The sequence below is a fragment of the Giardia intestinalis genome, chromosome 3, assembly GCF_000002435.2.
Source record: "Giardia intestinalis strain WB C6 chromosome 3, whole genome shotgun sequence".
Lineage (NCBI taxonomy): Eukaryota > Fornicata > Diplomonadida > Hexamitidae > Giardia > Giardia duodenalis.
In genome coordinates, this window is record NC_051858.1 from 979,127 (window position 1) to 1,004,399 (window position 25,273).

The following is a 25,273-nucleotide window of genomic DNA, read 5'->3' on the forward strand; positions in this document are numbered from 1 at the left end:
TTACCAATAGTTGTTACCAATAGTTGTGTTGCCGCCTCTACCTCGTATCCACTCCAGCTCACTCTCAGCGCAGACTAATAGCTGTGTACTTCGCGAAAAATTAAATTTTAGGTAAATGGATACCTCCTACATCCACTCAACACCTTCTATGACAGCTGGGCTTCTCCCGGCATTCATATATCCTCCTATTACTCCGCGTGTGGCCCCTACGCGCGAAATAAACCATCTTCTGGACCAGTCCCATGCCCTGGCCTCAAGGTGCGAAATCCCGCAATCAATCAAACTTTTTCTAAAAGCCGAGCAATTGTGGAACGAGCATGGAAATATTAGTAAGGAAGATCATGTTTATCTTCTCGTTTATCGTGGATTTCTATATAGTTTATATTACCAGACCGCAGAAGATAAAGTTGGACGCGCTGGCCTAGAGTTGGCTGTGGTGTGTTATATGGAGGCAATTGATCTTGCAGAGTCAATCTTGCCCCACACAGCTGACACGGCACTCCCAAGGATGTATCTTGCTCTAGAGCTCTACTATGCACGCTGCTACGAGAAGGCTACAGTCCTGCTCAAACAGGCTGAAGCAATAGTGCGCAATGCTGAGGGTCCTCGATCTCTTTTAGTCCATATGTGCTCATACAACATACTGGCCTGCTATGTAGTCATGCTGCAGTACAGTAACGAGTACCGTGCAGGCTTAATCTCCACTCTCGCTGCTGATCAACTCCATGGGAGCGACACACCTTTTCCAATAGATCATCGTTTAATCAAGGAGCTAGGCAGTCTTGGCGTGCAGTCGCTCCAAGGCCTGGGCCAACAGTATAGGTACTTAGACAACATCATTTCAAATGCACAGCTGCTAGAGCCACCAGAGCACAAGAAGCTCGATGAGCTACTTGCTATGGGTCTTGGCCAGCAGGGAGAGCTGTTCCGGAAGGACGTTCTGGAGAAGATCAAAGGCAACCCACAACTATATGAAGGATGCAATAGTCTAATCATGTTTGACTTTTTGCAGAGTAGCGAGTTTTTGCAGGCAGGATCTCTGGGAATATGCCAGCCGGAAGCTCTCCTTGGCAAAGAGTTACTGGACAGCAAAACTGGAAGCCCTGGAGCAAATGCATCGTTACTTCTCCAAACTACTGCAAACAATGGACCCCGCATCAGTTCACTTGCTAGAGATCTCACTGAATCACGGTACAGACAGGAGCAAGAGCGCTCTATACCAGCTACACATGCCTCGTCCCCTTGCTTAATTAATCAACAAGTTATGAATGCAGGTACTTATTCACTCTCAACGCCATCAAGTGGTGTACCCAATGCCCGCTGTCCAGCAAACCCCGCTGGCGACCTTGTTGGCATAACCCCGCCTGGAACAAGAGCCATGAACAGCAACCATAGTAATCCAGACATGGAGGCCTCCATATCCTACAAACTAAACTTCCCGGTAGAGACCTTGGCATATACAATGGATGAAGACGACCTGTACGCCGTTATAACAGAATTGGGTTCGATTGAAAAGTCTATGCGCCAGATGGTTGGAAGCACACATTATTATACTACAGCGGTCCAGCGTCTGCGGCGTATATGTGAAGGGCTCCAAGAGGCAACCTTGCTAAGAAACGACAAAGACGTGATGGCTAGGGGGCTCGATGCATTCAAGCACAAGTTCCGATACTTATCATCAGTTGAGGTAAAGCCAAAAATGCTGGGCTCTGGTGGCAAGCCAAAGAAAGAGAAGGGCGCCAAAGGTAAGAAAGGTAGCAAAGGCAAGGTAAGGAAATGAGATGCGGCCTACACACTAATCAGCCGTGTATGCACGTACACCTGAGACCTATCTGTGATTCCACACTCGTGAATAGTCATTTCTCGCTCCAATTCATAGCCATTATATGTGAGGACCATGAATTCTGGCTCACAGCAATAGAAGCGTTGAAGCATCGTCTTCAGTTCGAAGATGGTATGATTGGGGTCAACATCCACAGCTGCTTTCACGGCATTGTCATCTGTCGCAAATACCCACATTTTGGTCTTTTCTAATTTTAAAAATGTCATTTACACACGTTGATCCCCCTGCTGGTACCCGCGGCTATGAGATCGAGCGAGCGGCAATTAATATCGTTGCACTAAAAACAGATAGAAGGGGTGCTTTATTTTTGACTGATGAGTCGCTTATCTATCACGGTAATAACTTCAGCTTCCATGTTCCTCTCCGTGATATAACACTCCACGAAGCGTCAGCAGGGATCTTTGAGTCGCCGTTCATTAAGTTGACCTTCCAAATCCCCAGTAAAGATATGGCGGGTACGATCAAGTTCAATTTCAAGAGTAGATCCTTTGATACCTTTGTATCCGTGTTTCCTGTCATGTATGCAAAAGCTCGTCAAGAGGCGCTTCAAGCACCAAAGCCGCCAGCAGCACCGAATTATGCTATGGGTAACGCTGATACCATCAGAGAGAGAGAAGCTCCTAATGCTTTGCCGCCGCCACCAAGTAATCCACCAAGTAATGTGCCCCCATACCCTGGGCTCCCTGCTAACATAGACACTATGGAGACACTTAGAAGTTTGACGAAGGTACGACCATATTCACATCTGCAGCAACAGCAACAGCAACAACAGCAGCAAGTGCAGCAGCAACCATATGTAACAACTGTCACCGCACTAGAAGCACCAGTAGCAATAATTGAACAGGAAAACCGCCCTCTTTTAGAAGAGGACAGCCAGGCCTTCCGTACAGTGTATGAATCTACGTGGGGAGTAGTGTACAACAAGGATTTCGACCCGAAAAATGCTTCAAAGGAGGATCAGCTGGGAATAACACAGTGTCTGCGCCCGGCCATGGACTAGTTACCCACTGCCATCGATAATCTGGCAGGAGCTATTGCTTGTCGGATGGTATGTACGCCAAGAAAAAGTAATTGTGAGCGTCCTCAAAGCGGCACGCTATCTCTGTTTTGAATAGCACCATAGACGTTTTGGAAGTGAACTTCTTTGGGTCAAACGAGGTGTTGTGCGCAAACAGCGGGACACAACCATGGCGGAGGCAGTAGCGGGTGACGGCCTCCATTATGTCTTTGTCGTATCCGTGCCGCCTATACCCATGGTCAAAGGTCACGAGCACTTCAACACATGGTGTATCTGGAGAGAGCTCAATTAGTGCTGGAGTAATGTCCTTGCCAGCGAGTGGGGCTCCTGACCCAGCAGTGCTCTCGGATAGAGGCGTGTCCGGTGGCTTAGAAAAGACGGCGCTATTAGCAACTTCTTGAGGTGGGTCACAATTGGAGAACGGCACCTCCGAGAGAACAAGACCCATGGGGTGGAAGGAAAGGATACCTACCGGCTCAAAGGTCTCTATCTCCGCAATCATGAAGAGGAACGTAAGCGATATGGACTTGTAGGAAGAAAGAACAGTTAAGAAAAATTCGTTAAGAAGTTCTGGCGTATTCTTGTCAGATACCGGGAACCCTATGCGCCGTCGAAGATATTTGCTTCGGAATGTGCTGATAAATGTGCATAGGTCTTGAGATATTAGAGGCCGAACAAACACGTGGTTGGCTAGTATAACGCTGGGAAATGGCATAGACATTTTCTCCGCGTTCTGCATACTCCTGTAGGACACCGTTATGTCGTATCGCCCGTCATATTCTTGTCCATCTTTAAGCATTTTAAATTTAAAAGGAAAGACTTCGAGCACGATTGCATAGGATGCTATTGTCCCCCGCTGCCTTTGACATTGCCCAGGTTCAGCGTTTGGGTAGGCTCTTTGTCAACGTTCAGCGGCGTGTTCAGCAGACAGCCACAGGTCTCACTACAGCGAACAGCAATATGCCGTATCTTTTAATTATGAACCTGCTTGATACCTTACGAAAAAGCTGCACCACGGGTGAGTGTCATTACTATGTTGTTCCGTTGTATTCTTCAAACATGAACAGCAGAGTGACGTTTCTTTCCTGCAACAACGCTATCCATTCTGACACATCTGATGAGTCCATCCGACACACACTAACCCTCCACTTATTCGGGTCTCAAGCGTGCTCCTCAGGATTTTTCCATACCGGCCTTCTAGTTCTAGAAGCGGACCCTATTGACAGCACCTTCTACACAGAAGTTGATGTCTTAGCATCCACTGTTTTGCATGCGGATTCAGTAATTTATATAGCGGATTTGCCTATGAGTGCCCGCTTTGCGTCTAGTCAGTTAGAGGAAGACTTTTGTGTTCGCTCTATGCTGGGCAAAGTCCCTGGTGTGCTGGCGCTGGAAGGCCATGAGAAGCTGTCTATTAAGGAGCTACGCGACGCATTCAAGGATATAGTAGAAGATGCCGTTGCAGATATTCTTTCAGGATTGCTCGAGTATGAACCTGAATCCTCTAACAAGACTACACAGGCTCTTACGTCCTTTGTACTAATTTATGTACCAGTCACTTGCACCATCTTGGATGAGTGCTACTTAAAAAGTATGTCTCTGCATTTGCATAAGCTTTCAGAGCTATTAGCTTTTACTACCTAACTCACGATTTGTTCCATCAACCGATCGCTTCTAGTTCTTAATGTTAATAAGTTCCTATTTACAAATTAGAACCGAGAGTCGTATAAACAAATTATCTTGTTACCTAGCTGTGTTTAGCGGTACTACACTTAGGGACTATCATCTACAGACAGCGCAGATCTGCTCCAGCAGGTCTTCCATGCCATCTTCAGCAGATGAGGCGGCTACAGTGAGAGGCTTGACGAGGCTAATCAAACAGGTCTTGAGAGTCAATCCCCTGGAGTAGTTGAGAGAGGAAGAGCCATTGGCCACCTGAGATTCAAAAGGCCTTGAGGCCATAGGTAGGATGAGCAACCGTACGGCAGTAGTGACATATGTATCAGCTAAGCACAACTGCCTATCTGGAGACTCTAACACACAGGACACGAGGTGAGCCCAGAGGAGAGATCCTTGACGTTCCCAGATTCACCCTCGGGGAACTCTATGAGAGGCTGGATAGCGTGCTTAGCGAAGGCATCATGGGCATAGTCTGATCCCTCAAAGGCTATCCGAGCCTTGCCGTGGAGGAGATCCAGCTCGACGGTCTGGGTCAGCACGGTGTAGATGCCATCAAGCTCGAGCTGGCCGCTCTTCTTAACCTCCCACCCAGACGTTCTCAGACACCACCAGGTGCTTACGGACGAGGGCTTCACCTACATTGTCATAGACCGCCACGACAGTACCCTCGAGCGCCCCCTCGCCAAGCACAAACGAGGGAGGATCCCCGTCCCTATCACTATGATCCTCTCTGTCATGAAGCAGGTCGCTGCCGCCCTCGCCTACCTCCACGGCCTCAGTGGGGCAAACACTAGAGGCCTCGTCCACTGCGACCTCAGGCCTGCCAACGTCCTTATCAGCGCAGATGGTGAGTACTTCATCATCGCTGGCCTCGAACTCTGCAAGGACGCCCTGTGGAGTGAGAGCACCATTGCAGGCATGGCAGCGTACATGGCCCCCGAGGTGCTCCTCCACAACGAGCCCAGCCCCGCCTCTGACGTGTGGAGCCTCGGGGTCATCGTCTACGAGATGGCCACTCTAAGGAAACCGGACTTCCTGAAAGGTAAGGAGCCAGCAGAGGTCTTCGTCGATGAGTGGAGGCCGGACCTGAGCGGTGTCACTGATGGCTTCATACAGAATGTTCTGGAGAGGATCTTTGTATTGGAGCCAGAGAGGAGGCCGACAGCCAGTGAGCTGCATGAGACACTCACTGCGGCTGACATCCCAGTTGGTGAGCTGGGGGGTCAGTGCGTGATGCTGAAGTACAAGTGCGGATCCTTGGAGGCTGCGCTGAATGGCGCTAACGCCAGGATCGCGCTGCTGGAAGAGGAGGTTAAGACTAAATCCACTAAGATCGACGCACTTGAAGACCAAAGTAAGGAGCACCTAGTCATGATTAAGGCACTGGAGAATAGGCTTGCACAGTTCGGTGACAGGATGAACACGGCTGGCCCTCAGTCCAGCCTCTTTTTGTTGCCCAGGCTGATGCGTGCTGCGCATACGAACGGCATGGAGACCGTCCGGATGCTGCTTGAAGAAAGACTCGGTGTTGGTCAGCGTGACGCACAGGGGATGACGGCCCTCATGCACGCGGGCCAGCAGGGGCATGTTGATCCCGTCGAATTGCTTGTTGGGGAGGAGAATGGCCTCCGGGACAAGAGCGGCTGGACTGCGCTCATGCACGCCGTACACAACAACCATCCTGAGGTAGCCAAGATTATTGCCCCCTACAAGCATAGGAAGAGGAATAGGGACAGCCGGACTGCTCTGATGATGGCCGCAGAAGAGGAGTATGCAGAGATTGTTTCCCTTCTGGCCCCACATAAGACTGACAGTGAACGCAACACAAGCTTGATGAATGCTGCAACTAACTCGCCTGCAAAAACTGTTGAGGTGATGGTTGGGCATGAATATGGTTTTGGAGACTCGCATGGCCGTGCCGCTTTGATAATAGCAGCGTAGGAGGGAAATCTTAAGACGCTCAGAGCCCTCATTGAGTACGAGAAGGGGCTGAAGGATAATAATGGTTGCACTGCCCTCGTCCACGCAGTTCGAGTTGGTCACCGGGATGTTGCAAAGCTTCTCATGATACAAGAGAAGGACGCCGCTGGCTGGACAATGCCCATGTACACCGCAGCACTCGAAGACACGGACATGGTGTCCCAACACCTCGATGAAAAGGATCAGAGGGACAAGCAAGGCCAGACAGCCCTCATCATCGCTGCCCAGAACGGAAGGGGCGAGACGGTGAAGCTTCTGATGAAGCATGAGAATGGTGTCCCTGGCTTGATAAGCCTTATCTGCTCAGCGTGTCTTGGCGACGTCTATGCAGTCAAGAGCAGTATCCACGAGAAGGGGCATGCAGACATCATTGGGATGACGGCATTCATGTGGGCTGCATACCAGGGCCATCAGGGAGCAGTGGAGATCCTCCTCGAACACAAGAAAGGGATGGAGGACAAGGACGGGAACACAGCCTCCGCGTACACCCTCATGAACAAGCATACAAGCATAGCCATATTTCTTCGCGAGCATGAGGCTCCCTGTGGACCCCTTTCATGTGTGCATCCTTCACTGAAGAAATTGGCATGGTGAGGAAGCACTTTTCTGAAACGAAAAAAGAAACAATGATGATAAGACTGTGCTAACAACGCTGCAAAAACAAGATATGAAGATGTTATGGAATTCGTCGATTCAATCAATAACAAGGGTGTCATACGCTCATGTGAGCCGCCGACAGAAATGGCCCAGCAGCTGTGAAGGAGCTTGCTTCGCTTCAGGCAGGCAGAAGGCGTCATGATACCTCAATATAGACAACTGGATTATATACAAGGGAACTACGCTGATAAGAGCAGCGGCGTGTGACCATACAGAAGTGACGAGATTGCTCCTGGAGAAGGAGGGAAGTGTGCAGAATAATCGCAGTAAGACAATCCTCATGCTAACAATACGTAACGATCAGATAGAGTGCGCGAGACTCCTTGCAGAGAAGGAGAGTGATATAAGTAAGGGCACACTCTTAGGCATAGCCAGACAGAGAGGCAATGAAGGCCCTCTTCTTGGAGTAGCCAAAGTAAACAGTGAATATCTCTACATCAGATCTCCACACAGGTAATAGCCTCTGCCTTTGAAGACACATGCACAGATACTACCATCTTCATATCATGATGACTGTAGCGCAGATCTCGGCAGTAGTAGCCGCTACTCCATGCTCCAGGGTTCTGTGCTGCTGGGGTCTATCTTGGCTTTGTTTAAAGATCTCACAAGCAAGCTTCCCTCAGTTCCTAGCCATCCCCAGAGATGAAGGGTAATCGCGGATAGCATAGTGAAAGATTTCCCTCTATCAGTACTCCAGAGCCTGGCGCCCCCTTCGATCGCTCAACGGGCGTGTGCTCAGGCCGAATGTGCTTCCAGAAGTGCTCGCACGCCAGTCTGTCCAGGCTCCGACCTTCTCACGGCCTCGTGTGGTCCCTAGCGGCGACCTCCTCTTTGGTCCTGCTTCATAGCGGGCGAGGGCGGGTCTTTGCGTTCGTTTTACAATGCATCCATCTGTCACGACGGCAGTAACCATTGAGGCTCTGGCTCCATTGATGGTCCTGATGCAGCGAGAGTCTATCCTGGCAATATGGAGTGGGCGGGGCTGTGGGTCTGTGGCTCGCTATGAGGGGGCGTCGTTATTTATCTTTGGCCGTTGCTTCTTCTATGAACGGGTAGGCCCTCTATCGCCGTGGCCCTTTGGGACTGATGATGGTTGCTTCTGTTGCCCCTCGGTGTCTGATCAGTCCGTGGTTCTGGGCCAGCGCTCCTTCTCAGTCGCAGTCATTCTGGTTCCATAGTGGGTCCGCTTGGTGGTTGGAAATAGGCTGACAGGGGGCAGTTGCTGGGTACTCATCAGCTGCCACATGGACAGCAAGAGCCAGGCAGAACTCTCGGTGCCCGCTGGTGCCATGGACTGGACTGAATGGGTGGTGTCCGCCTGTGCCCCTGTCTTCTCGCTGTGGTGTCTATCTGGTCGCTGGATAGCACCCACGCCCACCGCCTTGCACTTGTGACGGGCTCTGCTCTGGTCGCCGGGCTGGTCTGATCTCCAGCTTGCGTTGCACTCCCCGAGACACGGAGGCAACGATTGCACGGGGCCCCTGGTTGTCCCTCTGCACCAGTGGAGGAGAGCCCTTGTCTGTTGTCTACGATCAGCCCATCCTCAGAGAGCCTGGCCTGGGCGGGCTGCCGTGCGGCTTCTGAGTGTGCCCCAGGCGAGTTCAGCAGCACAGCCCTAGAGGTGGCCGGGTGGAGTGAATCACTCGAGGGATGCACGTAAGGAGCGCACAGGTCCGGGGGCGCCCGAACAGGCTCAGCCCTCGCACCGGCTCCTCCCCGGTCGCCTCAGTCGCGGCGCCACCGAGAAGACGCGTGCCCCGTCCGACGACCCGGCACACGGACCGACGGCTGGCGGATCGCATGGCAAGGTGGAATAAAAAGTTTGGAACATTGGCGCTCGCGTGGATCGGGATGCAGCATTCTCCAGGCTGGGAGGCTGTGCGCGCGGGCATTACCTCTAGCATGTTCCTCACCACGGCCCCAGGCTGATGGGCGGCCGAGGCCTTGTCAGCGTCACGCACGCCTCTTGCCGGCATTGGGCCGCCCGGGATCGTACATAGGCGGGGCTGCAGAGGCCTTCCGCGGCTCCTGCGGGCAGTCGCCTGCTGCGGAGAGCACGCCCAGCTTGGGAGCTCCTCGGGATCACCGTGCAGGTCATCGAGACCGGTTCGACGGGCCCCACGTTAAAGGAGGCGCACGGGCCGGCGAGCGTGCCGTCTTTGCAGGCAGGCTCTCGCTGGCCGGGGTGGCGGGGCTCTCCTGTAGCCCTCCACCGGGAACGCCCTATCTACTGGCAGCGGTTCCACGGTTGCAACGCTACAGGGGCGGGCTGCAGCTCTTCCGCAGGATCTCGTCGGACAGGCAGTTGGCGTAATCTCACGTGCACTCACCAGGGGCTCCTCGCCCTCGTAGAATAGCACCCCGCACGCCCCAAAGCCAAATCGAAATGCAGCAGGTGCAGTCGACTCTTCTCGGGTTGTGGCGCTGATCCAATCAGACGCCGCGGCACGCCCCGAGCAGGCTTCATCCAGCAGCGGGTGCTCTAGCCGCGCCCCTGAGGCAAGTCTGCTTCTGACCCCGTCCCTGTGCCGACCCCAGCGAGCCCCCGACGGCGCCGGAGAAGGAGCGCCTTGCGGAGCCCCTTACTGGCCCCTCGGTGCAGGAGGATCCCCGGATTACCGATTTGCGTGCAGCAGCGGGCTGGGATGAAGCCGTGGGCACCGATGCCGGGGCACTAGCCACGGAGACAGCAGCGTTAGTAGCCAGACGAACCTCTATTTCACCCTATGGTTTTTGGGGTCCCAAGTTAGCGCCCCCGGAGCAGCACCGGCTGTACACTGTTCACTGCACTCGGTCGGCCGGATAGTGTGGCAGCTACGGCTACTCTAATTACGGCGCTTGATGTGTTTACTGCTGGGGAGGCGTTGCTCTCCGCTCTACGGGGTGGCAGGATTGCTCTCACGTGCACGGTAGTACCAGTGGACGCCCCTCAGCTGCCGGGCCGGAGCGGCTCTTGGATGGGTGATTCTATCCTCCTCCGTGCAGGCGCCCCTCGGGGCCCAGTAGACGTGCGTTGCTGTGTCCCGCAGCCTGGATCCTTGCCTTCAGACGCCAGCACGGAACTCTCTAAACTTGTCCTCCTGCGGCGTCCTATGCTGCTATGCGCACTTCGTTTTCAGTAAGCCCTTAAGGTCGCAGTCCAGGACTACCGGCCCCCGCATCATCGGATATGGTTGCTGACTGCGGCCGCTTACGCAGTCGCAGCTGGTTCCGCACTGGCCCTGTATCGGTAGCCTCGGGCCTGCATCGCCGGTGTGCGGCCCACTTCGCTCTGCGGGTGTACCACGTATAGTTACCGGCCTCGGATTTGGTGCACCGCTGGGGCAGATAATAGCAGCAGCAATCCTGCAGCCCCGTGTGGTCGTCTGGCAGTGGATGCGAAGGTTTGCAGGTGGGAGTGGAGTCTTGGGGCTGCTCTTATCCACGTCACCGGGCGCCGTGGTCAAGGGCTCTGAAGGCATACCCAGCCCTCCGCTGGACGAGGATCGTTGGGCTGCTCAGAGCCCTGCAAGCTGCGTCCAGGCTGGTATTAGGTGGCCCAATGGCGTAGCAGTGGGAGCTGTGAGGCGAGACCTGCCGTGCACCGAGCGTCGGACCATTGCTACACCGACTCCCCAAAGGGACACACTCAGCCCTGAGCCGGATGCCCACTTGTACTGTGGAATGAGCGCCTTGCATGCTTGCCGTGAGCAGCTATCCAAGGCTCGAGGTTAGCGGGCGGGCCCCAGCTATCGCCCTCCATTATCTCAGCCGGCTAGCAAAGAACACTTCTCGAGGCAGCTCCCGACTGGAGGACGAGTGGATCTCAGCCGCCGGCACAGAACTCCCCTTCTCCGGGGACGTGATCCTCGGGCCTGTGTGGCTCACGATCTCCATCCCTCCTTTGGGGCGGGCTGACTGTAGCCCTTCCGTATCATGGCTAGTGCTCTCTGAAGCTCTGATGACGCGCGGCTGTGTCTTACACGTGTCGTTACAGTGGGACCCGCGCCTGCCCGCCCTTGCGTCGCTTACGGTGTAACCAGGGGCGACCGGGCACGCTCCTATCGGCACATGGCGCCCTCCGTTGTGCTGGCTCCTGACGGCAGGCCACTCTACCGGGTCTGGTACTGCAAGGACCACCTATAGCGGGGGCAGGTGCGTCTACGCATCACCTCTGCGCTGTAGACAGTAGACGGCACGCCATCAGTTAGCACAAGATCCGGTCCGCGTCTTCTCCGGCTCTGTATCCATCAGGCTGTGCTACCATTACTATAGCCGCCCTATGACAGAACTAGGCCTTGCTTCGCAGAAATCCAAAAACAAGGGTCGCAGATCGGGCGGCACGGGTCGCCCTCGGGCTAATCCACCGCTGCAGCACGGCCACTGCGGGCACGTCCAGGTGGCCATGGAGCTGGGGGCGGCCTCGGTCGAGGATCATCGCTCGACGCGCCTCTCCTGCAGCGGCCAGGGCGTCCCGGCCGGTCTCGGGCGAGGAGGACGCTATTGAGGCACGGAGAAGTACGGTGGCCCACAGGGTTCGGCGGGGGGCCGGATCGCGCAGAGCTGGTCGAGGAGACTAGAGCGCCAGCCAGGCCGGGGCGCCGCCGGGGGAGCCTGGCGCGAATCCCGATCACGGCGGGAACACCCTCGCACCGATTGGGGACAACACAAGGGCAGGCCACGTAGGAGGCCGTCTTGATTCTCCGCTTTACCCCAGGACGCATCTGAGCTGCCCACTCGCGCTCTGGTCTGCAGGCAATCAGGGTCTACGGCCGGCACCGGATTACGCTCTTTGGGTCTCCGACATAAATCTAACAAATGCATTATTTTATCAACCAAAAAATGATCACTGGCGAAATTATGTTCGCACACCGGCATAATCCAAAAAGAATTTAATGCTATTGACAGCCTTCTGTATTATGGCGAGCGTTCTCGCGGCAACCTGTACCGTTGAGGCCAGCACACGAGATTGCGCAGAGAGTAAGTGTGAAATGGTTGGCGGCACTGAAGTTTGTACGGAATGTAAATATGCTGGGAATGTCCCAATTAACGGAGCATGTAAGCAAAAAGGTGACAGCGCCGTTACCACTGCTGGTTGCAAAAAGGCAAATGGAACTGGATTAGCAGAAGACAAGGTATGTGAACGGTGTGACGGTGCCTATTTCCTCTATAAGGGTGGATGTTACGGTGTAGATAACGAACCTGGACAGAAACTCTGCACCAAGGCCGCGGAGGGAGCATGCACAGAGGCGGCTCCGGGGTACTTTGTTCCACCAAACGTAGCTGGATCAGATCAGTCTGTGATAGCATGTAACTACACTATCAGTGTACCAGTTCTTGATGGTAGATCATATATGGGAGTCGCTCACTGTACACTATGTGACTCTCCCAAAATAGCAAGTGATCCTACCCCTAAGCCTGCAGTGTGCACAGCCTGCGAGGATGGGTACTTCCTCGGAGCAGCTGGTGATAAAGAGAGCAAATGCATATTGTGCGGAGATACATCTGGCAGTACATGGAAGGGCGTTGATGGGTGCCTGAAGTGCACTGCATCGGGAAAAGCAGACACCCCTGCCACATGCACTGAGTGCCAAGAAGGCAAGTACCTGAAAGGTGGCGATCCCACTAGTTGTATTCTCAGAAACGCATGCACCGGAACACACTTCCCCAACGACAATGTAGAGAACAAGAAGAAATGCCTTCCTTGTGGGGAGAATGCTAACGGTGGTATAGAGAACTGTGCCGAGTGCTCGCTACTCAGTTCCGTAAGCGGATCCGCCACCGTTCTCATCAAGTGCTCTAAGTGCGGTTCTGATAAAAAGCTCAGCCCCCTCAAGGACGCGTGCCTGGACAGCTGCCCCGTCGGAACATACGACAAGCAAAGCGTCTGTACCCCTTGCCACTCGTCGTGCGCCAGCTGTACAGATACGACCAGCACTACTTGCACCGCATGCTACTCTGGGTTTGTGTTGAATACTACAACTGGTGCGTCTGCTGGCACATGCATCCAGGAGTGCACAGGACAGTACGCAGAGAACTGTGCAGATGGACAATGCACGGCCATCGTTGGGGGCTCGAAGTACTGCAGCAAGTGCAAGGCCGGATACGTTCCAGTGGACGGCGTCTGTGTGTCGACAACGACAAGAGCAGTAACTGGATGCACCCCGGGTGATGGGGTATGTACTGCGTGTACAGGTTCATACTTTCTGCAGTCTGGCGGGTGCTATCAGTCAACAGTGTATCCTGGCAATACTCTCTGCTCTAGTGCTACCAATGGAAAGTGCACGAGCTGCACCAACGGGCAAACAGCAGATAAAAATTCTGGTTCCTGCCCGGCGTGTCCGGATGGCTGCTCAAAATGCACGGGAAGTGCTTCTCCACAGCAGTGTTCAGGGTGCTTCCCAGGGTACTATAAATCTGGGGATAAGTGCGTAAAGTGTGATGCTAGTGCCAACGGAATAACTGGTGTGCCTAACTGCATAAGCTGTGCTCCTCCATCTAATGGTCAAGGATCTGTCACCTGCTATGTCAATGGAAGCGGTGCCAGCAGAGCTGATGCCAACAGAAGTGGTCTCAGCCCTAGCGCCATCGCGGGCGTCTCTGTTGTCGTCATCATCGTCGTCGGGGGCCTCGCCGGTTTTCTCTGCTAGTGGTTCATTGGCCGCAGAAAAGCATAAGTGACGCTTGCTCAGGTAATAAATGTGTACCCACACGGGCTGTGGGCTTATCTATGCCACGCTAGGACCCTGAGTGCAATCGTGCGCGACATCCGGGAGACGGAAGGGAAAGCCCAAGGGTGAGTAGTCAGATGACTCTGGAGTCTTACCCGCGCCGTTTTCAGCCGACGTGAGGTGTCTCATTGGATCTGTGTATCGATAAGGCCCCTCCTGCTCTGACGGATCCTTTTTACCCTAAGAAACCTACCCGCTGTGGGAGCTGCGCCAGGGACAGAGTTCGACGCCCTGTGTATGACTGCGGCGGCAGAAGAGCCCCTGGGTGATGTACACTGTCACCACGTGCTTGTTTACTCTGCTCCACTAAGGCTGATTTGCCGGCTGCTGTCTGGGTAAATCTGTCAACTATGCGAGTCACCATGCTAGGCGGTCTCCTTACTCATCCATCTAGAATCTGGACATCGCATGTAGCGCACTCAGAAGCCGCACGGCAGCCCGTCCAGGCCTGGCCCATCTAAGGGTGGGCTGATCGTAGACAACAGACAAGGGCTCCCCTCCACTGGTGCAGAGGGACAACCAGGGGCCCCGTGCAATCGTTGCCTCCGTGTCTCGGGGAGTGCAACGCAAGCTGGAGATCAGACCAGCCCGGCGACCAGAGCAGAGCCCGTCACAAGTGCAAGGCGGTGGGCGTGGGTGCTATCCAGCGACCAGATAGACACCACAGCGAGAAGACAGGGGCACAGGCGGACACCACCCATTCAGTCCAGTCCATGGCACCAGCGGGCACCGAGAGTTCTGCCTGGCTCTTGCTGTCCATGTGGCAGCTGATGAGTACCCAGCAACTGCCCCCTGTCAGCCTATTTCCAACCACCAAGCGGACCCACTATGGAACCAGAATGACTGCGACTGAGAAGGAGCGCTGGCCCAGAACCACGGACTGATCAGACACCGAGGGGCAACAGAAGCAACCATCATCAGTCCCAAAGGGCCACGGCGATAGAGGGCCTACCCGTTCATAGAAGAAGCAACGGCCAAAGATAAATAACGACGCCCCCTCATAGCGAGCCACAGACCCACAGCCCCGCCCACTCCATATTGCCAGGATAGACTCTCGCTGCATCAGGACCATCAATGGAGCCAGAGCCTCAATGGTTACTGCCGTCGTGACAGATGGATGCATTGTAAAACGAACGCAAAGACCCGCCCTCGCCCGCTATGAAGCAGGACCAAAGAGGAGGTCGCCGCTAGGGACCACACGAGGCCGTGAGAAGGTCGGAGCCTGGACAGACTGGCGTGCGAGCACTTCTGGAAGCACATTCGGCCTGAGCACACGCCCGTTGAGCGATCGAAGGGGGCGCCAGGCTCTGGAGTACTGATAGAGGGAAATCTTTCACTATGCTATCCGCGATTACCCTTCATCTCTGGGGATGGCTAGGAACTGAGGGAAGCTTGCTTGTGAGATCTTTAAACAAAGCCAAGATAGACCCCAGCAGCACAGAACCCTGGAGCATGGAGTAGCGGCTACTACTGCCGAGATCTGCGCTACAGTCATCATGATATGAAGATGGTAGTATCTGTGCATGTGTCTTCAAAGGCAGAGGCTATTACCTGTGTGGAGATCTGATGTAGAGATATTCACTGTTTACTTTGGCTACTCCAAGAAGAGGGCCTTCATTGCCTCTCTGTCTGGCTATGCCTAAGAGTGTGCCCTTACTTATATCACTCTCCTTCTCTGCAAGGAGTCTCGCGCACTCTATCTGATCGTTACGTATTGTTAGCATGAGGATTGTCTTACTGCGATTATTCTGCACACTTCCCTCCTTCTCCAGGAGCAATCTCGTCACTTCTGTATGGTCACACGCCGCTGCTCTTATCAGCGTAGTTCCCTTGTATATAATCCAGTTGTCTATATTGAGGTATCATGACGCCTTCTGCCTGCCTGAAGCGAAGCAAGCTCCTTCACAGCTGCTGGGCCATTTCTGTCGGCGGCTCACATGAGCGTATGACACCCTTGTTATTGATTGAATCGACGAATTCCATAACATCTTCATATCTTGTTTTTGCAGCGTTGTTAGCACAGTCTTATCATCATTGTTTCTTTTTTCGTTTCAGAAAAGTGCTTCCTCACCATGCCAATTTCTTCAGTGAAGGATGCACACATGAAAGGGGTCCACAGGGAGCCTCATGCTCGCGAAGAAATATGGCTATGCTTGTATGCTTGTTCATGAGGGTGTACGCGGAGGCTGTGTTCCCGTCCTTGTCCTCCATCCCTTTCTTGTGTTCGAGGAGGATCTCCACTGCTCCCTGATGGCCCTGGTATGCAGCCCACATGAATGCCGTCATCCCAATGATGTCTGCATGCCCCTTCTCGTGGATACTGCTCTTGACTGCATAGACGTCGCCAAGACACGCTGAGCAGATAAGGCTTATCAAGCCAGGGACACCATTCTCATGCTTCATCAGAAGCTTCACCGTCTCGCCCCTTCCGTTCTGGGCAGCGATGATGAGGGCTGTCTGGCCTTGCTTGTCCCTCTGATCCTTTTCATCGAGGTGTTGGGACACCATGTCCGTGTCTTCGAGTGCTGCGGTGTACATGGGCATTGTCCAGCCAGCGGCGTCCTTCTCTTGTATCATGAGAAGCTTTGCAACATCCCGGTGACCAACTCGAACTGCGTGGACGAGGGCAGTGCAACCATTATTATCCTTCAGCCCCTTCTCGTACTCAATGAGGGCTCTGAGCGTCTTAAGATTTCCCTCCTACGCTGCTATTATCAAAGCGGCACGGCCATGCGAGTCTCCAAAACCATATTCATGCCCAACCATCACCTCAACAGTTTTTGCAGGCGAGTTAGTTGCAGCATTCATCAAGCTTGTGTTGCGTTCACTGTCAGTCTTATGTGGGGCCAGAAGGGAAACAATCTCTGCATACTCCTCTTCTGCGGCCATCATCAGAGCAGTCCGGCTGTCCCTATTCCTCTTCCTATGCTTGTAGGGGGCAATAATCTTGGCTACCTCAGGATGGTTGTTGTGTACGGCGTGCATGAGCGCAGTCCAGCCGCTCTTGTCCCGGAGGCCATTCTCCTCCCCAACAAGCAATTCGACGGGATCAACATGCCCCTGCTGGCCCGCGTGCATGAGGGCCGTCATCCCCTGTGCGTCACGCTGACCAACACCGAGTCTTTCTTCAAGCAGCATCCGGACGGTCTCCATGCCGTTCGTATGCGCAGCACGCATCAGCCTGGGCAACAAAAAGAGGCTGGACTGAGGGCCAGCCGTGTTCATCCTGTCACCGAACTGTGCAAGCCTATTCTCCAGTGCCTTAATCATGACTAGGTGCTCCTTACTTTGGTCTTCAAGTGCGTCGATCTTAGTGGATTTAGTCTTAACCTCCTCTTCCAGCAGCGCGATCCTGGCGTTAGCGCCATTCAGCGCAGCCTCCAAGGATCCGCACTTGTACTTCAGCATCACGCACTGACCCCCCAGCTCACCAACTGGGATGTCAGCCGCAGTGAGTGTCTCATGCAGCTCACTGGCTGTCGGCCTCCTCTCTGGCTCCAATACAAAGATCCTCTCCAGAACATTCTGTATGAAGCCATCAGTGACACCGCTCAGGTCCGGCCTCCACTCATCGACGAAGACCTCTGCTGGCTCCTTACCTTTCAGGAAGTCCGGTTTCCTTAGAGTGGCCATCTCGTAGACGATGACCCCGAGGCTCCACACGTCAGAGGCGGGGCTGGGCTCGTTGTGGAGGAGCACCTCGGGGGCCATGTACGCTGCCATGCCTGCAATGGTGCTCTCACTCCACAGGGCGTCCTTGCAGAGTTCGAGGCCAGCGATGATGAAGTACTCACCATCTGCGCTGATAAGGACGTTGGCAGGCCTGAGGTCGCAGTGGACGAGGCCTCTAGTGTTTGCCCCACTGAGGCCGTGGAGGTAGGCGAGGGCGGCAGCGACCTGCTTCATGACAGAGAGGATCATAGTGATAGGGACGGGGATCCTCCCTCGTTTGTGCTTGGCGAGGGGGCGCTCGAGGGTACTGTCGTGGCGGTCTATGACAATGTAGGTGAAGCCCTCGTCCGTAAGCACCTGGTGGTGTCTGAGAACGTCTGGGTGGGAGGTTAAGAAGAGCGGCCAGCTCGAGCTTGATGGCATCTACACCGTGCTGACCCAGACCGTCGAGCTGGATCTCCTCCCTGTGGACTGCCGGCAATGTTCGAGAAAATCATCTTCGGAATCGCTATCCTTCAGCTGGCACTGGCAGCACAAACAACGGGAAAGAATCCGGCTGTGACCTGTGCTGAAGATAAAACAAGAAACAGAACATATAAGACGCAGTGCACGCAGGCCTCTCCCTCCAACTGCCAGGTCGATCACTGCACCCGATGTGCCGCTGGAAACCCCGCAGTGTGCGACGAGTGCGAGCCGGGGTACACTGCTAACCCCGAGAAGACGCAGTGCACGCAGGCCTCTCCCTCCAACTGCCAGGTCGATCACTGCACCCGATGTGCCGCTGGAAACCCCGCAGTGTGCGACGAGTGCGAGCCGGGGTACACTGCTAACCCCGAGAAGACGCAGTGCACGCAGGCCTCTCCCTCCAACTGCCAGGTCGATCACTGCACCCGATGTGCCGCTGGAAACCCCGCAGTGTGCGACGAGTGCGAGCCGGGGTACACTGCTAACCCCGAGAAGACGCAGTGCACGCAGGCCTCTCCCTCCAACTGCCAGGTCGATCACTGCACCCGATGTGCCGCTGGAAACCCCGCAGTGTGCGACGAGTGCGAGCCGGGGTACACTGCTAACCCCGAGAAGACGCAGTGCACGCAGGCCTCTCCCTCCAACTGCCAGGTCGATCACTGCACCCGATGTGCCGCTGGAAACCCCGCAGTGTGCGACGAGTGCGAGCCGGGGTACACTGCTAACCCCGAGAAGACGCAGTGCACGCAGGCCTCTCCCTCCAACTGCCAGGTCGATCACTGCACCCGATGTGCCGCTGGAAACCCCGCAGTGTGCGACGAGTGCGAGCCGGGGTACACTGCTAACCCCGAGAAGACGCAGTGCACGCAGGCCTCTCCCTCCAACTGCCAGGTCGATCACTGCACCCGATGTGCCGCTGGAAACCCCGCAGTGTGCGACGAGTGCGAGCCGGGGTACACTGCTAACCCCGAGAAGACGCAGTGCACGCAGGCCTCTCCCTCCAACTGCCAGGTCGATCACTGCACCCGATGTGCCGCTGGAAACCCCGCAGTGTGCGACGAGTGCGAGCCGGGGTACACTGCTAACCCCGAGAAGACGCAGTGCACGCAGGCCTCTCCCTCCAACTGCCAGGTCGATCACTGCACCCGATGTGCCGCTGGAAACCCCGCAGTGTGCGACGAGTGCGAGCCGGGGTACACTGCTAACCCCGAGAAGACGCAGTGCACGCAGGCCTCTCCCTCCAACTGCCAGGTCGATCACTGCACCCGATGTGCCGCTGGAAACCCCGCAGTGTGCGACGAGTGCGAGCCGGGGTACACTGCTAACCCCGAGAAGACGCAGTGCACGCAGGCCTCTCCCTCCAACTGCCAGGTCGATCACTGCACCCGATGTGCCGCTGGAAACCCCGCAGTGTGCGACGAGTGCGAGCCGGGGTACACTGCTAACCCCGAGAAGACGCAGTGCACGCAGGCCTCTCCCTCCAACTGCCAGGTCGATCACTGCACCCGATGTGCCGCTGGAAACCCCGCAGTGTGCGACGAGTGCGAGCCGGGGTACACTGCTAACCCCGAGAAGACGCAGTGCACGCAGGCCTCTCCCTCCAACTGCCAGGTCGATCACTGCACCCGATGTGCCGCTGGAAACCCCGCAGTGTGCGACGAGTGCGAGCCGGGGTACACTGCTAACCCCGAGAAGACGCAGTGCACGCAGGCCTCTCCCTCCAACTGCCAGGTCGATCACTGCACCCGATGTGCCGCTGGAAACCCCGCAGTGTGCGACGAGTGCGAGCCGGGGTACACTGCTAACCCCGAGAAGACGCAGTGCACGCAGGCCTCTCCCTCCAACTGCCAGGTCGATCACTGCACCCGATGTGCCGCTGGAAACCCCGCAGTGTGCGACGAGTGCGAGCCGGGGTACACTGCTAACCCCGAGAAGACGCAGTGCACGCAGGCCTCTCCCTCCAACTGCCAGGTCGATCACTGCACCCGATGTGCCGCTGGAAACCCCGCAGTGTGCGACGAGTGCGAGCCGGGGTACACTGCTAACCCCGAGAAGACGCAGTGCACGCAGGCCTCTCCCTCCAACTGCCAGGTCGATCACTGCACCCGATGTGCCGCTGGAAACCCCGCAGTGTGCGACGAGTGCGAGCCGGGGTACACTGCTAACCCCGAGAAGACGCAGTGCACGCAGGCCTCTCCCTCCAACTGCCAGGTCGATCACTGCACCCGATGTGCCGCTGGAAACCCCGCAGTGTGCGACGAGTGCGAGCCGGGGTACACTGCTAACCCCGAGAAGACGCAGTGCACGCAGGCCTCTCCCTCCAACTGCCAGGTCGATCACTGCACCCGATGTGCCGCTGGAAACCCCGCAGTGTGCGACGAGTGCGAGCCGGGGTACACTGCTAACCCCGAGAAGACGCAGTGCACGCAGGCCTCTCCCTCCAACTGCCAGGTCGATCACTGCACCCGATGTGCCGCTGGAAACCCCGCAGTGTGCGACGAGTGCGAGCCGGGGTACACTGCTAACCCCGAGAAGACGCAGTGCACGCAGGCCTCTCCCTCCAACTGCCAGGTCGATCACTGCACCCGATGTGCCGCTGGAAACCCCGCAGTGTGCGACGAGTGCGAGCCGGGGTACACTGCTAACCCCGAGAAGACGCAGTGCACGCAGGCCTCTCCCTCCAACTGCCAGGTCGATCACTGCACCCGATGTGCCGCTGGAAACCCCGCAGTGTGCGACGAGTGCGAGCCGGGGTACACTGCTAACCCCGAGAAGACGCAGTGCACGCAGGCCTCTCCCTCCAACTGCCAGGTCGATCACTGCACCCGATGTGCCGCTGGAAACCCCGCAGTGTGCGACGAGTGCGAGCCGGGGTACACTGCTAACCCCGAGAAGACGCAGTGCACGCAGGCCTCTCCCTCCAACTGCCAGGTCGATCACTGCACCCGATGTGCCGCTGGAAACCCCGCAGTGTGCGACGAGTGCGAGCCGGGGTACACTGCTAACCCCGAGAAGACGCAGTGCACGCAGGCCTCTCCCTCCAACTGCCAGGTCGATCACTGCACCCGATGTGCCGCTGGAAACCCCGCAGTGTGCGACGAGTGCGAGCCGGGGTACACTGCTAACCCCGAGAAGACGCAGTGCACGCAGGCCTCTCCCTCCAACTGCCAGGTCGATCACTGCACCCGATGTGCCGCTGGAAACCCCGCAGTGTGCGACGAGTGCGAGCCGGGGTACACTGCTAACCCCGAGAAGACGCAGTGCACGCAGGCCTCTCCCTCCAACTGCCAGGTCGATCACTGCACCCGATGTGCCGCTGGAAACCCCGCAGTGTGCGACGAGTGCGAGCCGGGGTACACTGCTAACCCCGAGAAGACGCAGTGCACGCAGGCCTCTCCCTCCAACTGCCAGGTCGATCACTGCACCCGATGTGCCGCTGGAAACCCCGCAGTGTGCGACGAGTGCGAGCCGGGGTACACTGCTAACCCCGAGAAGACGCAGTGCACGCAGGCCTCTCCCTCCAACTGCCAGGTCGATCACTGCACCCGATGTGCCGCTGGAAACCCCGCAGTGTGCGACGAGTGCGAGCCGGGGTACACTGCTAACCCCGAGAAGACGCAGTGCACGCAGGCCTCTCCCTCCAACTGCCAGGTCGATCACTGCACCCGATGTGCCGCTGGAAACCCCGCAGTGTGCGACGAGTGCGAGCCGGGGTACACTGCTAACCCCGAGAAGACGCAGTGCACGCAGGCCTCTCCCTCCAACTGCCAGGTCGATCACTGCACCCGATGTGCCGCTGGAAACCCCGCAGTGTGCGACGAGTGCGAGCCGGGGTACACTGCTAACCCCGAGAAGACGCAGTGCACGCAGGCCTCTCCCTCCAACTGCCAGGTCGATCACTGCACCCGATGTGCCGCTGGAAACCCCGCAGTGTGCGACGAGTGCGAGCCGGGGTACACTGCTAACCCCGAGAAGACGCAGTGCACGCAGGCCTCTCCCTCCAACTGCCAGGTCGATCACTGCACCCGATGTGCCGCTGGAAACCCCGCAGTGTGCGACGAGTGCGAGCCGGGGTACACTGCTAACCCCGAGAAGACGCAGTGCACGCAGGCCTCTCCCTCCAACTGCCAGGTCGATCACTGCACCCGATGTGCCGCTGGAAACCCCGCAGTGTGCGACGAGTGCGAGCCGGGGTACACTGCTAACCCCGAGAAGACGCAGTGCACGCAGGCCTCTCCCTCCAACTGCCAGGTCGATCACTGCACCCGATGTGCCGCTGGAAACCCCGCAGTGTGCGACGAGTGCGAGCCGGGGTACACTGCTAACCCCGAGAAGACGCAGTGCATATCTTCTAATACCAACAAGAGTAGCGGCCTTTCTACCGGCGCTATCGCAGGCATCGCTGTGGCTGCTGTCATCGTTGTAGGAGGCCTTGTGGGCTTCCTCTGCTGGTGGTTCCTTTGCCGCGGGAAGGCGTAGATTTAGCTGTGTACTTAGGTAGTAAATGCGCCGACTATGTATACAGACCCTTCTGCGTTCGGTTTGGGTTTTCTTGGCGGCATACTTGAATTGATGTGGAAAGGGGTGCATCTGTTACAGGAGCCTCTTGTCGATGCACACAAGCACTCACTACAGCCCAGTACACATTTTCTGGTGTCTCATTTCTTCTGCAACTTGCGTATACCTAGGAAAAGACAAGCCCTTCTGAGAGTTATTGATCCAGTGCCTTAGAGGAACGCGGTCACTTCATAGGCCTTATGCACAGGCCAAAAGTCCATAGAGGTCAGCCAGAAGGTCACAAATCACCGAGCAGAAAACCACTTTGATCCCGCAGAGGGGCGTTGGCTCCTCTGCAAAGAAGTGCACTAGGCAATGTGATAGTTAGACACTCCCCTATTAGAGTCCTTCAGGATGATGGTCAAGAGGACAAGAGCAGCAGTTTTTCTTATCGACCGTGACATCCGTGGAGCAAGGGGCGTGCAAGGCCCCACAGGCGAGGAGCACAGAAGAACACAGGGAGCGTGGGGTCACTGGCAACCCGTAACTTTTTATATCTTGGCGGCCGGTCTCAGCACTTCGTAGGTGCAGATATGAGAAGCTGGGCTGAATGATCTGCTGGTGTAGGGGCCGACACACACTTCTCCAAGGATTCTGCCATGGATGACGACGATGGTAGGCCGCACCACTGCAGGACCGACGCACGCCAGAAATAGATGAAAGGCTCGCAAGCAGGCGCAGACTGGAGCGCCAGTCGCTAGCCGGATCACCCGCACAGGCACGCTTTGGTCACTTCAATAGATGGTTCAGTGGCACCTTAACGGAAAACACTGCTGCGCTCCACTTGCTGGCCCATTTAAGGCACGCAGGTTCGACTGGTCCCAGGGCCACCGCTAAGCGTGGCATGACAGGCTATCTCCCAACATCGGGCGGCAGTAAGACTCACGCCTACTTTTAGCCAACTGGGCTCGAAGCAATCCATGCCCTTGCGGGTCCATATTGGCGTGGTCTGTACAGCTATGCGCAGTGATGCATGGTAGGTCCCGGAACCGTGCTCGCCTTATGATGTGGTACAAGATCTACAAGAAAGGACTAGCCGAAAGATACAGGGTTCATGTGCACGTGCCTTTTCATCAGATCATCAGTGCAGCGGAGGGCCTCCTTCACGATGGCGACGAGCACTACCGTGAGTGGGTGGTCGTCTGTGTCCTGCCGCCCAGATGGCCAACTCTGATGAGAGAGTCCCATTTGTCATCTATTGCCATAATCAAGTACCCTTTCCTGTACTTCTAGATACCCCCATCGCTGGCTGACCACTTCGTGAGGAACTTCTATCCGATGCCCTTAGTGCAGGCATGTCTTTCTATGGAAGATGCAGGGATAGTCACTGAGCCGGCAGGCCGGAGTTTCAGGTAGCACCGGCCTCGGGTTGGCGCCCACGGTGGGCGATCTGTTCGGCTATAATCTTAGTTAAAATATGCAATTTGATGATAAGCTTGGCTGCCAGCTTCTTCACGACGCATTAAAATACAAGGATAGTATACAGAGAACAATTACAAGAAGCAGTATTCGCAGCCGAACACGGCTCAAACAACTATCTGATGTCACAAAGAGACAGATCAAAGAAATCGAGCTCATGCGTAGAGACACTCACCCCTTTTTTCTTCCTACTGATTATGACAAGGATGGGCGCATAAAAGACTGCATGAGTGTTGTAGAGCGTACAACCCCTGGAGTTCGATTTTCTGCGTTTGAGAAGCATGCCGGATATCTCTCCCAGCTTAGTGAGCCGGGTTATGCTATAGATGATACCGACAGAGTCAGCAACAGAAATCTCCCCGCAGAGACGTATACTCAAGCCATGCGGATGGGGCAGCTTTCCACGTTAGATGAAGATGTGATAATCTCAAAGAGCTCGCTCCCTTTTCTCTCTGTAGCAGCAGATTCAGGGTACATACTTACCCGTCGCATATGTAGCCCTCTGATTTCTGTTCGGGACATCCGTCTAACCTCGTCTACCCAAGACTCTGACATATGGAAGCACAAATCAGTTAGTTGTGCAACTACAACTACAACTTCACCCTCACAATGTGCAGCCAGGCTTTCTGCATTAGATGTTATCCTCTATTAGTTTTTGTCTTAAAAACTCATGTCGGCATTAGAGCTATATTTGGTTGGCGATTACAACGGTGCGATCGAGAAGTCTAAACAGGCTGCAAAAGATCCTGGGTCTCTTGCTCATCTCGCTGGATTTCTGGCCCATATGGCACAGGGGAAAACGGCCCCAATCCCCACAGGTGGCTATGCATCGGCTCTTGAGAGTATGGCTAAAGGCATCAAGGTACAGAAAGGAAGCGATTATCCTGAGTGTGTTTCTGTAGTCCGCGCTCTAATGGACCTAATGAAGAATGATCCTGACAGCGCATACACAGAAGTTACTGCTCTTATTAACCGGTCAGTGAACGACGAAGCCAGGAGAAAGATAGAGAGTGTGGGATTCCTACATTATATTCGTATCCTTGCGCTTTTGCAGATGAATCAGTTGCCTTTAGTCAAACGGGAAATGGGGCTTCTTCAGGCCGCCGAGAGTGGTTCACCCCTATATTCTGTAGCAGATTGCTTGGTTTATGGGACTCATCGATCATTTAACTCTCTGAAGGCTAGGTTTGGAGTTACTGAGCAGATACAGTATCTGGCAGAGCTACATGGATACAACCTTATTGGCAAGTAGCCGATTGTATAAGAATAATT

The 25,273-nt window shown here is 55.5% G+C and overlaps 13 protein-coding genes across 13 annotated transcripts; 9 read left to right on the plus strand and 4 right to left on the minus strand.

The window, feature by feature from the left end:
- Positions 1-115: 115 nt before the first annotated feature.
- On the plus strand, positions 116-1,780 carry GL50803_0011563 (uncharacterized protein; the record flags this gene model as incomplete). Its single annotated transcript, XM_038045686.1, has 1 exon — positions 116-1,780. The coding sequence occupies one exon, from the start codon at positions 116-118 to the stop codon at positions 1,778-1,780; it is 1,665 nt and encodes a 554-aa protein (XP_037901833.1).
- Positions 1,781-1,788: 8 nt separating this feature from the next.
- GL50803_0023300 (Ubiquitin family protein) lies at positions 1,789-2,019 on the minus strand (the record flags this gene model as incomplete). The annotated part of the gene is made up of 1 exon (XM_038045973.1): positions 1,789-2,019. One exon carries the CDS (start codon positions 2,017-2,019, stop codon positions 1,789-1,791), a length of 231 nt encoding a protein of 76 aa, XP_037901834.1.
- A 23-nt stretch (positions 2,020-2,042) lies between these two features.
- GL50803_0011566 (uncharacterized protein) lies at positions 2,043-2,843 on the plus strand (the record flags this gene model as incomplete). Its single annotated transcript, XM_001709889.1, has 1 exon — positions 2,043-2,843. One exon carries the CDS (start codon positions 2,043-2,045, stop codon positions 2,841-2,843), a length of 801 nt encoding a protein of 266 aa, XP_001709941.1.
- A 31-nt stretch (positions 2,844-2,874) lies between these two features.
- Positions 2,875-3,660, minus strand: GL50803_0015436 (uncharacterized protein; the record flags this gene model as incomplete). The annotated part of the gene is made up of 1 exon (XM_038045825.1): positions 2,875-3,660. One exon carries the CDS (start codon positions 3,658-3,660, stop codon positions 2,875-2,877), a length of 786 nt encoding a protein of 261 aa, XP_037901835.1.
- A 41-nt stretch (positions 3,661-3,701) lies between these two features.
- Positions 3,702-4,505, plus strand: GL50803_00104984 (uncharacterized protein; the record flags this gene model as incomplete). The annotated part of the gene is made up of 1 exon (XM_038045623.1): positions 3,702-4,505. One exon carries the CDS (start codon positions 3,702-3,704, stop codon positions 4,503-4,505), a length of 804 nt encoding a protein of 267 aa, XP_037901836.1.
- A 582-nt stretch (positions 4,506-5,087) lies between these two features.
- GL50803_00137742 (Kinase, NEK) lies at positions 5,088-6,482 on the plus strand (the record flags this gene model as incomplete). The annotated part of the gene is made up of 1 exon (XM_001709901.1): positions 5,088-6,482. The coding sequence occupies one exon, from the start codon at positions 5,088-5,090 to the stop codon at positions 6,480-6,482; it is 1,395 nt and encodes a 464-aa protein (XP_001709953.1).
- A 123-nt stretch (positions 6,483-6,605) lies between these two features.
- Positions 6,606-7,115, plus strand: GL50803_00115444 (Ankyrin repeat protein 1; the record flags this gene model as incomplete). The annotated part of the gene is made up of 1 exon (XM_001709899.1): positions 6,606-7,115. One exon carries the CDS (start codon positions 6,606-6,608, stop codon positions 7,113-7,115), a length of 510 nt encoding a protein of 169 aa, XP_001709951.1.
- Positions 7,116-12,052: 4,937 nt separating this feature from the next.
- GL50803_00114470 (High cysteine membrane protein Group 6) lies at positions 12,053-13,807 on the plus strand (the record flags this gene model as incomplete). The annotated part of the gene is made up of 1 exon (XM_001709896.1): positions 12,053-13,807. One exon carries the CDS (start codon positions 12,053-12,055, stop codon positions 13,805-13,807), a length of 1,755 nt encoding a protein of 584 aa, XP_001709948.1.
- Positions 13,808-15,955: 2,148 nt separating this feature from the next.
- GL50803_00115445 (Ankyrin repeat protein 1) lies at positions 15,956-16,465 on the minus strand (the record flags this gene model as incomplete). The annotated part of the gene is made up of 1 exon (XM_001709894.1): positions 15,956-16,465. One exon carries the CDS (start codon positions 16,463-16,465, stop codon positions 15,956-15,958), a length of 510 nt encoding a protein of 169 aa, XP_001709946.1.
- Positions 16,466-16,588: 123 nt separating this feature from the next.
- GL50803_00137743 (Kinase, NEK) lies at positions 16,589-17,983 on the minus strand (the record flags this gene model as incomplete). Its single annotated transcript, XM_001709892.1, has 1 exon — positions 16,589-17,983. One exon carries the CDS (start codon positions 17,981-17,983, stop codon positions 16,589-16,591), a length of 1,395 nt encoding a protein of 464 aa, XP_001709944.1.
- Positions 17,984-18,040: 57 nt separating this feature from the next.
- On the plus strand, positions 18,041-22,504 carry GL50803_00137744 (VSP; the record flags this gene model as incomplete). Its single annotated transcript, XM_001709902.2, has 1 exon — positions 18,041-22,504. One exon carries the CDS (start codon positions 18,041-18,043, stop codon positions 22,502-22,504), a length of 4,464 nt encoding a protein of 1,487 aa, XP_001709954.2.
- Positions 22,505-23,999: 1,495 nt separating this feature from the next.
- On the plus strand, positions 24,000-24,653 carry GL50803_0097017 (uncharacterized protein; the record flags this gene model as incomplete). Its single annotated transcript, XM_001709905.1, has 1 exon — positions 24,000-24,653. One exon carries the CDS (start codon positions 24,000-24,002, stop codon positions 24,651-24,653), a length of 654 nt encoding a protein of 217 aa, XP_001709957.1.
- An 18-nt stretch (positions 24,654-24,671) lies between these two features.
- Positions 24,672-25,253, plus strand: GL50803_001979 (uncharacterized protein; the record flags this gene model as incomplete). The annotated part of the gene is made up of 1 exon (XM_001709906.1): positions 24,672-25,253. One exon carries the CDS (start codon positions 24,672-24,674, stop codon positions 25,251-25,253), a length of 582 nt encoding a protein of 193 aa, XP_001709958.1.
- Positions 25,254-25,273: the final 20 nt, after the last annotated feature.